The sequence below is a fragment of the Micropterus dolomieu genome, linkage group LG12, assembly GCF_021292245.1.
Source record: "Micropterus dolomieu isolate WLL.071019.BEF.003 ecotype Adirondacks linkage group LG12, ASM2129224v1, whole genome shotgun sequence".
Classification (NCBI taxonomy): domain Eukaryota; kingdom Metazoa; phylum Chordata; class Actinopteri; order Centrarchiformes; family Centrarchidae; genus Micropterus; species Micropterus dolomieu.
Window position 1 is genome coordinate 23,481,420 of NC_060161.1, and position 16,967 is coordinate 23,498,386.

The 16,967-nt window shown below is 42.3% G+C and overlaps 1 protein-coding gene across 7 annotated transcripts in view; it reads right to left on the bottom strand.

Annotated features, from left to right (window-relative positions):
• Positions 1 to 1,276: 1,276 nt before the first annotated feature.
• The window catches only part of clcn3 (chloride channel 3), a 49,095-nt gene continuing 33,404 nt past the window's right edge, over positions 1,277 to 16,967 (bottom strand). For 3 of the 7 annotated variants that reach the window (XM_046063835.1, XM_046063840.1, XM_046063837.1), the window contains 10 exons: positions 15,806 to 15,928; positions 13,869 to 14,075; positions 13,621 to 13,701; positions 13,283 to 13,535; positions 12,442 to 12,734; positions 12,161 to 12,347; positions 11,487 to 11,885; positions 10,996 to 11,212; positions 9,685 to 9,760; positions 1,277 to 4,149 (listed from right to left, as the gene is read on the bottom strand). In XM_046063835.1, coding sequence (XP_045919791.1) covers positions 3,973 to 4,149; positions 9,685 to 9,760; positions 10,996 to 11,212; positions 11,487 to 11,885; positions 12,161 to 12,347; positions 12,442 to 12,734; positions 13,283 to 13,535; positions 13,621 to 13,701; positions 13,869 to 14,075; positions 15,806 to 15,928 — 2,013 coding nt within the window. In that variant the 3' untranslated portion in view covers positions 1,277 to 3,972. Of the gene's footprint in view, positions 4,150 to 7,946; positions 7,984 to 9,684; positions 9,761 to 10,995; positions 11,213 to 11,486; positions 11,886 to 12,160; positions 12,348 to 12,441; positions 12,735 to 13,282; positions 13,536 to 13,620; positions 13,702 to 13,868; positions 14,076 to 15,805; positions 15,929 to 16,967 lie in introns of all 7 variants that reach the window. The other 4 variants (XM_046063838.1, XM_046063841.1, XM_046063839.1 and 1 more) reach the window with 3 other exon arrangements.

Below are 16,967 nucleotides of genomic sequence, written 5' to 3' on the forward strand. Positions count from 1 at the left end.
GGCTTTCTGATTTGCAAGAGATGTGGGATTATTATTGGGTAGACTTTTGTTACCCCTTAATTGTGAGGGATGAGGTCACCATTAAAGGGGCACTCCAGTGATATAGTATTGTATATTTCATTAAGTTGGGTGACACACGAGAGGCAGATTAGAAAAACATAAATGGACTGTACTTGCATAGCGCCTTTCTAGTCTTCCAACCACTCAAAGCTCTTTAATACATGTCACATTCACCCACTGAAGGCAGAGGCTGCCATGCAAGCTGCCAACTGCTCATCAATTGAAAGAAACTAATACATTCACACACAAGGGAGCAATTTGGGGTTCAGTGTCTTGCCCAAGGACACTGACTTGCAGACTGTGGGCGATGTGCTCTAGCCGCCCAGAACCAGTTTTCCTGACTACATTCTCTAAAACAAAACTCTCTCGCTCTCTAAAAAAATAGGTAATCTTTAGAAAGCTCCCTCCAAAGCAACAGAAGTAACCATGACGGCTAAACTGATCTTCATCTTCACATTAAACAATAAGCGAAGTAACACAGGCTCTTTAAAAGTTTCAGCATCAAGCCTCAATATTTTTTTTGTGTTTTTACACTAAGGATCAAAATAGTCATGTTTACCTATTCTTGTGTTTAAAGGTTTCCGGATTTTAATTATAATTTATTATAATTTCTGACGGCAAAGTTTTAAACCTGCAGTAGGATATGGAACTTTTCTCTCCCCTTTTGGCACTGACAGTAATTACACAAACACTGCGCACTTGAAGTACGCTTTACCTACAGGTGACGATGTTTATATTATTTTTTAGTATGGCGAGGTTATGACCCGCTCTACTCTTCCTCCGATTGGCTTAATTACCTTAACCCAGAGCCCGAGCAGCCAATCAGAGGCAGAGGAGGGCGGGCCATGCATTCTCATTCTAGGGGAATCATATTGCCCTACAGGTGAGTTTTTAGCTTATATGTTGAGCTTGTCATTTCATACAGTCAACAAGAAGAAGCAATTGATCTTTGAGTGAAATTTGTGTTGACAAAAGAAACAAAAACATGTTTCTACTCTTTAAAGTCAGTAATAACAAAGTGTGCTTGAGGTATTGTTATGGGAACAGGGATATCTTGCTGTATTGAAACTAAAAATACCCTAAAAACTATAAAAAAAAAAAAAAAAAATACATACATACACACACACACACACACACACACTTTATAAAGTCCAGAGATGTGTAGATGGGGGGAAAAAAAACCCAAAAAACAAACAATCACCCAAGTCTGCCCTGCAACGTTTTCTCCTTTTAATTTAAAACAAAATTTAATCTTTACATATTTTGTTTTAAATTTACAATCAAACAATCAATGTAATCACACATAAAATTCTCCATAATAATGCACAACTATATCGACACTACCCATAAATTGAAAAATAAACAAAAAAGAAAAAAAAGAAAAAAAAAAAGGGGGGGGGAACAAACATCAGATCAGTATGAAACACAATGTTAGGCAACACACCACTGGTTAATTAGGGTGACCTGCTCCGTGTCCACCCACAGCAGGACGGTCACTGCAACGAAACAAAGTACACAGGATGAACTGACCTTCTCCTCTCACGCTCGCGCATGCACTCTACAGGGTCTACTGTGTGTCCGCGCGTCACCATCTCTTCATTGTTTGCACGTTATGTTCAGAGGTTAGTGGGAGTAGGAGTTAATTTAGTGGTTGTGAAAACCTTAGCCAGGCGCGTGTAGCAAGACTCGAACCTTGTGTGTTTGTTTTACATCGATCCCATTGGTCCTTGAGTGTCGCGAGATGATTGACAGGAAATGTAACATAACAAAATACATTTTTAAAGTTTTTTCAAGCTTATCCTTAAAAACAGCAGCTGGCAAAACAAAACAAAAAATCTCGACCCACTTGCTGCCGACTCCAGGACCATCAAACATCAGCACTCACTGAAATATCCATGTGGTAGATTATTTTATCAACTATATTAATGTTTTTTATTAAAAACATAGGTGTAAAACATCACTCTTTGTTTTTAAACTGTTCACAACTCATTTCAAACCTCCGCTGAGGGGCTGAAAGCTTTCTTTAAAAGGTGTCACAAGTTTAAAAAATAAAAATGATCTACCATATCTGTGCTGGAGGTACCAAGTTTGGAAGAAAAGTTAAAAATATTCACTTGTTCCAGCTACTAAAATGTGAGTGTTTACAGCTTTAGTGTGGTTTATATCATTATGGCTCGAAACCGTTTGTTTTGGACCACAAATCAAGCAATTAGAGGCGTATATTTGGGCTATTTTAACGAACTTGAGCTTGAATAATTGAAAACAATAATCAAATTGTTGTAACTTTTTAAACCTCAGTGTGTTTTTGTTGGAACATTTATTGATCTTCTGTACTGGTTTTGTTTGTCCTGTATTTTGTCATTTTATAGCATGTTGCAATCAATTTACAATTCAACATTAACTATCTTAACTGTCTCGTGCCTCTGCTTCCCACCCATCTGGCACATAATGGAGAATGAATCAAACACCATCAACTGTCAAAACTGGAAATGCTATTTAATCAAAGTGTGCTGTGGACAGCAAGTGCCAGAGAGTTAAAATCTCTCTTCACATTTTTAAGTCTTTGCCAGGGTGGAAACCTAGGTTGGTGTTGTGTACATGAGGTTCATGCTTCTAAAGATGGAGTGTCTCTAGAGAGAAGACGACGGGCCGCCCTTTTAAATAAACTAAAGAAGAAGAATATCACGTGACAAATACCAGGTCCTGTATGAAAATGTAAGACATGGACAGACAGAAAGCAATTAGTCGCATCGTCGTCATTCTTCTTCTTCCTCTACTTTAACGATCACTTAAAACAGTGCACATTTCCAGCTTTGTTTTTGCTTCAGGCAGTAAAAAGTTAATTGATTACAGCAAGATCAATAATCTAAAAGTAGTAGCTAGAATAACAGATTGAGAAGAAAAAAAGGACATTTGATATATAGATTTTTTTTTCCTGTTTAACAGAGAACACAGAAGAAATCAAGCTGGACATTTCTTCCTTTCTTTTGTTCTTTACGTACACAATCGACCTCCCTTCACATTGAATGAATCGACAGGACACACGAACACACACACACACCTCAAGCTGGCTCAGAAATGAAGACACACACTCATAAAAAGGTCTTACTTTTTCCACTTTCTCCCCTCTGAAAGGGAACATTTTTGTTCTTGAAATACAGTACTCCTCTGTCTCTCTTCCACGCACGCACGCTAAAGCCGTCTCATTTAGGCCAATGTGCACCCAGGGGATCAGCTGTGTGCCATGCGATCATGGGATGCTGCCATGTTTTCAGGGTGAGAAGAAGGTGCACGTCCTCACAGTTCCCATGGTAAGCTGGCTGGAATGTAGTGTTGCGAGGGAGAGACGCACACACACGCACACGCACACGCACACACACTTAATTCACAGGTAAACAATGTATTTCTCTGGAGGACGGACAGATCAGGTGTGTGTGCAGCGCGGTTGAGGAACGTGAAGCCTGGAGGTTTCAAAGGTCCCTCATCGCGTCCCTCATCCGCGGTTCATTCTGACCTTTGACCCCCGCCAGGCGACCAAGACCTCAGCAGAGACAGGACAAGGGTGAGGCACATGACGAGTGCAAACGGGTGTTATCTCTACAGGTTAGGGAGTTACACGTAGGTGCGGAGAGAGAGAGAGAGAGAGAGCATGCATGTTTGAGGTGTCTGCAAATGCAAGTGTGTGTTTTTGTGATTTTGAGAGCATGTGTAAAGTGCATTCCTCGTGTGTGTGTGTGTGTGCCTTCAGCCCGTGACCTCGTTGTGTCCTCAGCAGCCAGAATCATAATAACAAAGTCTTTTATCATGTCTTTTCCCTGTCATGGCCGGCAAGTCTCTGGGGGCCACAATCAGTGGGGCGAGGTTCAGGGTCTACAGAGCGGACAACTAAAAAGAAATAACAGGGTCCGAATGTCAGAGATTGGAGCCGTCCAGGAGGCACACCTCCTCCTCCTCGCTGCCGTCTCCCCCTCCCCCCCGGCCGCCCTGGAAGGAGCGGATCAGTTGAACATGATGGACTCGGGATCTTGGTCTGCCATTTGAGCCATGTGACGAAGGATATCTTTTTTTGTGATAATACCAAGAAGCCGCCTGCAGAGGGAGACAAAGGAGCGGGGGAGGGAAGAAGAGGAGGTTTAGAGATGTGAGGAGGCGCTGTTGGCATTCAGCTGGAGTGAAGGAGAGAAAAACACAGTCATGTTTTTGTTGGCAGGATTGGTTCAAATGGCGAGGAAGTCTTCAATCAGAGAGAAGCACATGGATTCAATTTTGGGTTGTTTGGATGTAAATCGTAAACACTTGACTGGCCAACAAAAACACGAGTCCCTGAGGAAGCAAAAGTCAGCAGGAAGGAGGAGGAGGTGGTGAGTAACAAGAGGAAGAAAAGGGATGAAAGCAGGTGTGAAACAGCACCCCGCTACCAGAGAGCAGGTATCATTTCACACGCTGCCTCAGCCGTTTTATGTTATTAGTCCAAAAATCTGGTGAGAAGAAAAAACTGGACCCTACAAGGAGACAGGAAGTGGTGAAAAGTTATAACCTCGGAGGAGGAGAAGAGGGGAACGCCCCTGTCACAGGAGTCAGAAATCATTCAAGTTTTTCTGGGATGTCACACGGTAACTTGTCAGTCTCCTGCTTACAAAGAAGCCGGCATACTTTCAACTGACAAAATCTATTTAGGATACAAATGGGTTGAAAAGTCAAAGCTACAAGTGGACATAAACAACACTTGCTACAACACTTTTCCATATTTCTATATTGCCCTCCCTACATGTTTTTTAACAAGCTCTCTTATGTACTTTTGTCTGACCATTTTTCTTATAACTCCTCTGTATGGACAGTACTTAGTGTGTGATTTGTGCTGTTTAAATAAAGTTTTAATGACAGGAGAAAATTTAAAAGGGGCTGTTGCTGTGTCATTAGCATCTGTTTAGCTTAGCTGTGGTTTAAAATTGGTTGTAAGTTATGACAAAATTAACTTTCTGCATCGCACATTAATACAAATCTACACGATATCCTAGAAATCCTTACAGCAGGTACAATAATGTGTAAAACATTAGCTTATAATAAAGTAAAATATGTATGTATATCCGTTTTCAGGTGACTAACAGAAGTGTCACACCTGCTTATGTTAACCTTCTGCACCTACTGGACTTCATTAATCCATGGTTGCTATAAATCCTCCTCGGCTTGTCAGATAATCATTAACCCTCAAACTGGCATCAAAAATTAGGAAAATGCGACACTTTCTAAATGTAATTTCACAGTTACATTTGTTTGAAACGTCTTAAGATTGAACACCGTGAAGGGTTTCAACTTTTAGAAACAATCTTTTCTGTAAGTAAATGTCTACTGAATGCTTTGACTATAACCTTGAGTAAAACCAGCTACAGACAGAGCAACAGCATGTTGTTACAGCGTAAAACCAGAAGAGATTGCTGTGATTGGACAATCGACATATCCAAAGAGATGTGACTCATGTGACAGAGCTGCCTCCTCCTCCTTCTTCTACTTTAAAGACCGTGAACCTGATCGACCCAACATCAAGACTGCGTCTGACTTTCTAACACGCTGCTAAACATTCAGTCGAGATTATTCCTGCTGATTCAAGAGCACATCACAGGTTGTTACTGCAACACGGCGTTGATTTGCCAGCTGTTTAAACATTAGCAATAGGCACAAAGTTGTAACACCTGTGCTCTTGAATTCTGACGTGAATGTAATCTGAGGTCAGGTGAAGAGGAGCGTCTGAGGCCAAAACGGCAGATAGTGGTGAAGAGAAGCTGTCCGTCTGCTACAGAGTCAGATGAGAGCAGAGCAGCGTCCAAAAAGCTCAGGTGTTTGTTTTAACACATATGGTCTTATGGAAACAAGGAGTTCCTGTGTTGTTTACTAGACATTTCAATTGAACCAAATAAAACAAACAAATAAACCAAACATTTGAACCCAGGTCTGAGTGAGAGGAGTTGAGATGACCTGTGGTGAGGGAGGGAGGGAGGGGAGGAGGGTCATAGAGCTACTGAGCAGCAGGAGGTATGAATCACTGGTGTCACACAGATCAGACCCGGGTTTCCCCAAGCGCTGAGATCTACGAGTGGTCTTGTTCATTTTAATTCCAGCTAAGTACACAGAGACCGTCGTAGAGGCTTGAGGAGACCGGGTACAGATCAGAGTGCTTGAAGGATCAGGGGGTGAAGGCAATGCTCCCTGTAAGCCAGCAGTGTCCAGGGCATTTACAGGTCACAAGAAGCCACATTTAAGACATCTTAAATAAGACTTGTTAACAATAAAACAATTGGCTGTATGCGATTTGCATGCTGTATAACTGACCCTGCTCTGTATAAATCTGAGAGCGCACATGAAGCACAGAAAGATTTTCACAGCAAGGTCAAGAGACATTTTAAACATTCAAGGTGCCCACTCATGTGGTTCCCACTGAAGCCGACCTCTACTGCAGCTAAAGGTTTCCTACGTTTCCCAGAATGTGTAAATGGCTGAATTCAGTTTATGTATATATCAGAGAGCAACAGCGTTTGTATCGGCGAGTGTGACAATGTAATGTTAAGAGATGCAAAATAGTTCCTCTAGAAAGTTGGTTATGTTTAAGTCAGGGGCTTCTGAGAAAGAGAGGTTGATGATGTCCAAAATATGAAAGACGAGAAAACATTTTGCTCTTTTCATCTTATTGAATCTGGAGAGTTCACCTGGCTTTTGTTGTTTTTGTATCAAATTATTATGTATGCATGTATTTTAATATACTTTAAGCCTTTTTATAATTTGCAGTGTTTTTGTACATTTAAATATATTCTTTTCCTCTTCATTTTTTTAATCAAACATTTCTATCTACTGCTTTACAAGCTGTGTCGTCAAACAGACGGATTGATGCTGTTGTTCTACACTTTTTATTGTTTGTCCAAAGTTAAACCTGCTTTACACGCGTGGGTATCATTAGTAATTAGTATATGTACTGCGTGTTTGTATTAATGTGCTCTCTCATTTAAACAGTAGGGTAATAGAAGGGCAATATTTTTACATCTGGACCTAACAAACTCCTGTGTTCCTCCTCCTAAAATTCCTGTTTTTAATCAGTGGCATCTGGTCTCTTTGACGACTGTTTCTGTAAACATAAAGGATCTTACTCTTTTAAAAACACGCCCGTCGCTGTAGGGATCCTTTCCATAATGTTAAAAGATACTTAATAACAATCTGAGCCTGTCAGTGACAAAAACAAGCACTTTAGTGGACCTACAGGATCATGTTTGAGCCCGGTTTCACTGCTGCCGACCACAGCGCGCTCACTTAATACTTAACGCTTAATGTTGTCCCAACTAGTCACTGAGAAACAAAAACACGGGACAATAGTCCATTTAGAGTCTAAGTTACCCCCCCTCAAGGCCTTGGCTTGTTGTATGTTTTCATGAGCTCAGAGATGCAAAGTGAAAGGCGTCTCTTTGTGTTTGCCCTCGACTCCAAAGAGCATCATAGTTCACTAACTTTTCCAAACTCTTGTTTACAAAGCAAAGAAGCACTCACACAGATTTTTCCTTCTTTTTTTAAAGAACATAAATCTGTTTACTCTCTTGCCAAGAGGACAGGACACAGCTGGCTAAGAAGAAACATTGGCAGGTGAAGGCACGGGATTAGCAATTACTTGATTAGGGTAATTTAATCACCACACGCTAGTTAGCCAAGTCACTACAGCACTGCTAGCAACAGTCAACACAACTTCACTCCACCACAGCATTCACTGCAACTACAGGACGAGGGAAGGACGGGAATGAATCATATCACTAGGTATCTTCTGCCTCCCTTCTACTAACAAATGCCACCCTCTAAAAATATTTATACAACAACAGTCTTGCGCTTTCCCAAGGCGGCTAGCTACTCGCCAAGTGGTTGTTATGGCGCAGTTCAGATGTCGTCAATCTGCGGAGACCCGTGGAGAAACGGTGGGGTTGAGAAGAGGGATTTAAAAAACAAAAGAGGAAAAATCAGTCGTTAATGAAGGTAGAAAACTGAGGGTGGGTGAATTCTCTAAATGAAATGACTACTGCTGTGGGAGGGAAGACGGGGAAACACACACCAGGCATCATGTTACGAGACTGAACACATGCTGAGGAAGTGTTGGATCTCTGACTGATTATACAGCATATGATAAAGGATTTTACAAAGACACGTCTAAAGCTAGGGAGTTCCTCTAAATCAGAAAACTGAAACGTGAAAAGATTTAGCTTGAAGAACATCTTATTAAGAATGAGCTAGCATGCAGCTGACACAACACTAAGCAGAGCTACAGTAGGTACAAATGCAGTTGAATGGGGATGAGTTGCAAAGCTGCGCTCTGGGAATCTACTGAGCCCCTTTCAGACACGGAAACTGTAAAACTGCCGGCCTAGTCCATGTGATAAATCAATGGCTTTGATGACTATAAATGTGATTTATAGTAGAGGGATATGGGATCAAATAAGAGTCGGTAGGATTTTGAGGTTGTAAAATGATATTCAAAAATAATTTCAAAGCCTAGTTGGAGGTAAATAAAAAACTAACCAATCACGGTCCGGTGGGAAACTTACACAAGTGTGATGTAGAAACATGAAACATCCAGTGCACAAACACTAAAGCATGAACTTTACAGTGAAGAAGCAGACATCTTCTGTTCAGCAGTTAAATATTTAGATTTTTAAACCGGGTCATTGAACTTCTTTGTGGAAAAACCCTATCAGACAATTTATTATTGAAACTTATTCAAACATACTTAACAAAAATTTATTTTTTAAATCAGAGACTTACAAAGACTCAAATTATTCCCGAACAACATTTCACAACCTGATATCTTACTGAGCCTCCTTTGAGCTCATAACACATGCAGATGTTTCATAATGACCGTATTCAAACACGACCATCGCTGCAGTGCTCACATGATAATTTTTGAGAGGGAGTCGTGACACAGCAGCAGTGAGCTGGACAATAGTGATATGAAGCCCTCAGTTCTCTCTTCAGCTACATCGGTGATGGATTTTAAAACTTGTTTGGAAAGACTGTTATGTCTGTGGTTTATTTAAAGACCCTCTTAAGCACGAGGGACACTCAATCTTATCAAACCAGAATTCAGAATACATTTTTTTATAAAATAAAACTACTGAATCCAGTAAGAGTGCCGTCACAACTTTTACAGGACAGTAACATCAACATGTTAAACTGCCAGTCCATTCACGTAATGAAGCACATGTCTGAAAGGGGGTTTTAGACTGATGTGGGTGACAGTTCCCATACAGGTCCAACATTACAGGACCCAGAAAACACAACAAAGCTTTCCTACACGATGGCTCCAAATCTGCGACTGCTACCAGCGATGAAGATGAGCTCAGAGGACGTCTATCTAGAGATGTCTGTCTAAGATGAACGACTTCATTGAAGCTGAATCCACACAAAACCAACCCACGAACAACAGGACAGTGTGAACAGTAAGTGAGAGAAGAAGAAAAGCAAGGCTTAATGTTTAGCCGGGAACTGTCAACAGTTTTTCACACTAAAGTTTCATGCATCCCTCTTAAGAGGCAGAGCCTAAAGAGACAGGTGCAGAAGTGGTGGGAGGGGTCACATGTGTAAAGGGGCGGGGCTAGTCACCAGGGGCTCCGTGTGCTGCTTGAGCTCCTCCAGATGCTCTAATATATTCTTCTTTGTGATGATGCCCAACACAATCCTGAAACACACACCTGTTACTCGGTAAACTGCCCAAAAACGACAACAACAACAAATAAACAAAAACAACAGAGGAGAGACAGAGAGAGAACAAACAGCAGCAGCACAAAACATACATAACAGGTGTAACTTAAAATATTAAACAAGAAAACTCAGTGTTAACGTAAAATACAACTCAAAATTACACAACTGAATTAACACAAAACACAACAAACCTTGATCAAACTAAAGTGTAAATTCATTTCACAGGTTATGATGGACAATATGAGACTCATTTATTAAACTATTATGACTTCAATCATGAGGTTTAAAGTGTGAGTTTTGACTGGCGCTCTTAATTACGTCAACTTGCTGCGTCTTCTTCTGCAATGATAATGTCTCCCGACTGAAGAACTAGCACCACCAACTGTTTATCTTATTGCGCCCAACTTTTAATATTCACATAACAGTAGTGGATGGAAAGGCGTTTAGAGTTTGCGTTAAATTTGGATGGACACTTTGCAGATACTAAAAGATAAGTCTGGTGGTGGTTTCTGTTTTTCATAATGCCAATAAATCACATGCAGAAAAAACAAAAACAATAAATTGATCCTAGGAAGTGTCGTCTGTCCATCCAAAGTTTATTCCTGCTTTTAAAATTTAAATAAAGACAGTTAAACATAAAAAAGGTGTAAATAACAACAAACAGTGCTGCATAGCTCCTCTCTGGTGATTGTCACAGCAGACTGAGAGAAGTGATCCGTGAATCAGCTCTGAAGCACAATCTGTCTTGTGATTCCCTGATCTCACCAGCAGGTGGCTCTCTGTAAAGACCTCCTGAGCCTGACCAATCGTGACACCGATTTATTTCCACTAACTGTAAAATGAGCATCACTGTCTCACGGTCTGAAAAATGTTCAGGTTTTCTTTCTCAATAAGCTCCTTTTCCCTTTTCAGACACACTGATTTTATTTCCCAACCTGATACCTGTTATTTAGTTGTAGTTAGTTCCATCTGTTATTGCTCAGCTGGAGGACAAAGAAAGTGCAGCGCAGCAGTTAGGCCAGGCCATGCAGATTACAGGGATCTGAGAGCGCATGCAACACCAGACAGTGTGTACATGTACAATGTGCAACGTTTGTCGACCTCAGACGGGTTAGTTGATCAGAACACCGGAGCGAAGGATGCGAGAAGGATTCGCCCTCCTGTTCTTACAGCACGTCCTTTCTTCTGAGAGGAGTTTGGTTTCCTACTTACCCGTTGTGAGTCACCAGGCACTGGCGCAGCCCCAGCTTTCTGAAGATGTCCACCACGATCTCCATGGGGGTGTGGTCGGTGACGGTGAAGGGGCTCATGTCCAGGATGGAGCGAAGTTTGAGGGGCCGAGGGCTGTCGGCCGGCAGGGTGGGTGCGTGCTGGGTGAAGTACACCCTGGAGTTCAACATGATGCCCTCCTGCTTGCGACGAGCATTTTCTGTTGAAAAAGGAACAAGAACATTCAGAGATGTACCTTTTCATTACTTTACATTCATTCGTAAAACACTTTTTGGGTTCAGACACTTAAACATGTTGTTATAACTTATGTAATACTGGTGATTCAGTGGGAACTTTTCTTTGTGCAACCCTTAAATGAATCTAGGCTCCAGACAGGACAAGCACCATTCCAGTGCTCTCCTACTGTTTTCACATTTAGCACAGAAATGTGGGAGAAACGATTTTGTGGAAACCGTCCGACTCTGTTAAGTTACCTATAGCGATAGTGATGTCCCTGCGCAGAGCGAAGCCCACAAGCCTCTGGGACTCTTTGGACACTATCACAGGGAAACCATTATAACTGGTTTCATTGATGGTGGCCTGCAGCTCCTCCACCGTCAGGTCGTCCTGCGTCAGCACGGCTAACGGCGGGTCGCTGCGTCGAGGCCTCATCACCTCCCGGGCTGTTGTGGTGTGTGTGAATTCCTCCTTGGCGTCCAGGAAGGGGTACCCGTTCAGACGGATGTGGGCCTCGTAGATTCCCTCACGGCCGAACGCGTCGCCCACCCATTTGCTGGTCATGACGGCAGCCATGAGGGGGACGATGTACTCCAGCCCGCCAGTCAGCTCGAAGACAATGACAACCAGGGAGACGGTCATTCGGGTCACGCCACCTGAGGAGACAGGAGAGAGATGTGACTTTGATCAAGACATTAAATACCCAGAGAGTGGAGGCAAAAGTTAAAGATCAGACATATAGTAAATCAACCCTTTCTCACCCAAAATGTTCTAATACAAGCAGACATTAAAGGGGTAGCAGTAAAATATGACATGGTATCATCATACTGTCCACCCCTTGGCACTGATAGCAAAAAAAATAAATAAATAAGCATCGACACAAACGGGAGGTTATGCTGACCCACGATCACTTTATTATCTGCTGACTCACCCAGACATGCCGCGGCCCCCACCATGGCGTAGAGCCCTGGAGTGATGCAGTCGGCTCCCACCTCGCACCACTCTTTGAAGAAGAACCAGTCGTGGTGATAATAGGCGAGCTGCTCCACGGCGATGCCAACGATTCTCCCTGCGATTGCCCCGATGGCCATGCTGGGGATGAACAAACCAGACGGTACCTGACGAGAAACAGGAACTGGTTTTAGTGTCGATAAACAAACGCAGGGGTAAAACATCTGTCCCATGTTAGGAAAAAAAACATCCAGGGATAACCTTGAGTCCAAAGGTGAAGATGGTCATGATGATTTTAAAGATGAGCGCCAGGCAGAGCTGCCACATGGCGGCGTAGACACCGGACCCTGACGGCCGGTTGGGGTTGTCATTGAAGGCCTTACTGCCGTTCATCTGGCTGCGGTACTGGCAGAGCTGCGAGGACTCCAGCGGCCCACAGTCAGTGAACAGCTCCTTTATCAGCTCACTGGTGTTCTGACGCGTGTACGGGTTCGGAAAAGCAACCACAGCTGTGATGGCTGCGACCAAGATCACCTCCAACACCGGATACTTGCCTGAAGGGAGGGACAACAAAGACTGTCAGACTGTGGGAGGTGCTGAGCGTGATGCACCTCTAACCACGATCTCAAATCAAACACTGAGGCATAATTCAGAAAGCTACAAGGCACCAGAGTTGTGTTTGCCAAAACATCCGACAGCAGTGATGCAACGTGAAATGCAGTCTGAAAACCCCAAATCTGTAAAGAGAAGTAGAGCGCCCGCAGCTTGGCTTTAATATACTTTGTTTACACATGATTATTGCTTTAAGATCGACTTGAAAAATGTGAACCTGTACTTTAATTCAGACAAAAACCTGCCCATATTCCCCTCTCTTGCCACCGGAGTGTTTCTAATGGCTGCTTGCTGGAGGATTTTAACACGCTTAAACAAATCATCTTTGCTCCATAACACTCAGAAGATTAAAGACGACTACCAAAGACAACTATCAAGCTCTCCCACATATAAATCATGCTGGCATTTGACTTCTCTCTGCAGACAGTGATCTTTTCAACAACTATCTTTCACCTCCAAACACGCTGAAATATCATGTCAAAGCACTTACCAAAGCGTGTCGACTTGCGCCGCCGGCACCAAGCGATGTTGGCTCGGATGAAGAAGGCGCCCCAGAGGCCTCCGAAAACTCCCAGAAGGATGAAAGGGATGAGCTCAAACAGGTACCACGGCGTGTGGTACTCCACGTAGAACAGCACCAGGCGGCTGTTACCGAACGGGTTGATGGAGCGCAGGACGAAAGCCGCCACCAGGGCAGCGAAGAAGGAGCGCCACAGCGTCTTGAGAGGGAAGTAGTAGCTCACCTGGAGGAGAGAGGGGAGATTAGCTGTGGTTGAAAAGTTTATGTAGGAGAATATATAATGTTGGAGCATGACAATGAAGCTGTACCTCCTCCAAGCTGAAGAGCACTCCTCCGATCGGGGCCCCAAAAGCGACGGACACCCCAGCCGCCGACGCAGCAGAGAGAACCTGAGAGGTTCAAAACAAATGCACCTCAGCTGATGGGGGTTTTATATCCAGTCACAAAAAACTACACCGACTCTAGTCATATATTTTAATAATAGAATATCAGAATAAAAAAAAGGAAATAAGCAGAAAATGAGCATTTTGTGTTGCAGTACCAACTTCCCTCTCACCTCTCGTTTCTTGGCCTCATTCTTGCTGTACTTGGGGAAGAGGTAGGAGAAGATGTTCCCACAGCAGCACGCTACGTGGACCAGGGGACCTTCCTTCCCCAGGCTTAGGCCAGACGCCACAGCCAACACCAGAGTGATGGTCTTAATCATCAAGGTCCATTTGCCCAGGTAGCCCCGGATTATAAACCCACTCAGGATGGTCTTGATCTGGGGCCAGAGGGGCGGGTAGAGAGTAAGAGTAAGGTGAGATAAATTCTAACTGAATGCCCGTCACAGTTACCCAGAGCCTAAGGTAATGTCTTCAGAGAGCTAGTTTTGTTCCATCAGTCCACAACTGAAGATATTCAATTTACTGCGATATAAAACCAGCAAATCCTCACAGATCCACAGCACACTCTACACTCTCTCTGTATTTATTTTGTAAATGACGAGAAGTGACTCTCGTGATTAATGATGTAGAAATTGAAAGAGTGTATGAAAACACATTCTTGGGAGAGAGAACACCATAAACTCATTTGGAAATCTCACATAAACCATGTCGAATCAAAACTTTCCAAATCCATTGCAATACTGCACAAAAAAACATCTTGAATCAGAAATCCCCATTTATTCTTTACTGCTCACTCATAGTTACATTACATCCTGGGTGGAAGTACGGGGAAACATTTACAAAACTATCACAAGTTCAACTTTGTTACTGCCAAAAGGAGCCATAAGAATTGTCAGCAAGGCCGTGACTGTAATTACTCAACATATTATTTATGAATTATGTATACGCCTCAGAATGTAAGACTTAAAATACAGAACACTTCCTGAATGTATCCAAGTGTTGTGTTCAACAAAGGAGAGCATGTTTCCATTTAGGAGACATTAAAATAAATACATTAGTACAAATGTGAATAATAGATGTGTTGCAGTCAAAGGGGTTAAATGATGGAATAGTTGTAATAAATAACTAGAAGTAGAACTAGTAATATGTATTGAAAATGTTCAAAAACATATTTGACAGATACAAAATATGTAACCAACAAGTCCCTGAAACTTACGCCCAATTAAATAAGTTATTTGTGTTCTGGATAAACAATTTAACAAATGTAAGATTTTGTTTTATTCTTTTTTGGGCCATTTTATGCTTCTGTTGGTCAGTAGAAAGTAGAGAGCTGACAGGAAATAACCAACGTCAGTCAAAGTCATGGCAAACCCATTAATATAAGCAGTAAGATGATGTCATACATCCCACTCAACCACTTCTAGTAAAAAATGTTCAAGTTGCTTTTTCGATCTCTTTAAGCAAATTCACTCAGGTTTTCTCTCCCATCACCGTCCTCCACACACACTTCCCTCGGCAGGGCAAAGCTCTCCTGTTCCCAAGGCAACAAAAAGATGATATTTCGAAAGCTCATCTCCAAAATGGCTTTTTCGCAGCACAGTCAGACCGGTCACATCTCTTCCTGCTGCCCACCGAATTAACAATTTAAAGCCACATCAAGACATTAAAGGGAAACCCATGAGCGTGAAAAGACACTGTGTGGATCCCAGAGTGTGCACATGACTAAAGAGTACTTTCATGGAGAGTTAAGAGGCAGCGGCAGAGATTTAAAGACTTTCTATTTCAAGTGTGCTTAAGACTACCGGAGCAAACTGATCACACACGGGAAATGAGAGAACCGAGAGATAAAACAGAACATCGGTAGTCTGTTTCAGAGAGAAGGAGTTTCTGTAGGATTTCTGCAGAGAAACAGGAAAAACACTTAAGACATAAAAAGAAATAACTGTTGATAAAACTGATACCTCCCTGTGGCAAAACTAGTTTTTGGCTCTGTTCCTGTTTGAAATGTTGCTGCATGAAAGCAAACTCTCAACTTGGATGGAGAGGTGTTAAATTTGGTCCCTGAAGTGTACCTGAACAGGTTTTATCAAAGCATAATTGCCCTCACCTCAGGGATCCCCGAGCCGCAGGCGTAGGGAGCGAACACCTTGACCAGACAGACAGCCAGGAAGGCGAAGGACAGAGCCCAGTAGATGTACATGAAGTAGTTCATGATGTAGGAGCCAGGGCCCTGCAGAGAGGTGAGGAAGAGGAGAGCAGTAAAAGAGTCAACACCTTGAAACTCACGGGGACCAAAAAACATTCATATACATGTGTGGATGTGACTGAGAGCACGTCTGCGAGTGGGCATGCGTGTGTTGTGTGCAGAGAGGATGTGAATGATCTCAGTACACTGTTTCTGTCTCCATCCACATCTATTTCTAATAAAATCAGCGGCTTCCCTTCTCTTTGCGTAGCTTCTGCTGCATGCAGGTGATCAGCAAATTTAATTGGAGCCACTCGACGCACTAATATCCAATTTAAACCAGCCTCCCCACTTAAACTAAATAAAAACAAACAGACTTTTTAAAAAATCTTTAAATGTTAGTGTTGTTGTTGATGATGTTGAACTGCCAGGCTGCTTTGATGGGAAAATCGACACCATATTCAGCTGTAGTTAAATATCTTTAAGAATGAGCGCAGCCAGAGAGAAGACTTTTCATAGTAGTCTGTTAAACTTCTACACACTACTGTCCAACAGGCTCAACAATGGGTGACAAAATATTAAAACTCTGAAAACACAAAGACATTTCTGCCAGCTTCTGATCCTTATTCTCAATTTAACGCCGTCACTTCCACTAAAGCCTAAATTGGACTATTACATCGCATCATTGTGAATAATTATCTCTCTTCTATTAGTTTCCTTTTTTGGTGGCATAGCATGTTTTGTGTTTCCATTTCTGGTATTCAAAGTACGGCCAACAGAATCAAATAAAGGCCGGTCGCTAATAAAGACCACATAAAAATGTGTATGGGAAGCAGAATCACCTCTAGTTCAAATGGTAAATTCACATTTCCACAGCACTAACTACATTAGTACACCTGAAGTCACAGTTTGATTCACTAATTATTTTCAATACCTCATCCTTTTAAATCGCTGGTAAGTTATTGTCATTAAATCCTGACTACTTCCTATATATATTTCAAATTAAAAGCATACCAGGAAAGAGGGATTACATTCTTTGTGCTGTTGGAGGGCTTTTATTGTGAAACAGCACTGCAGGAAGTGT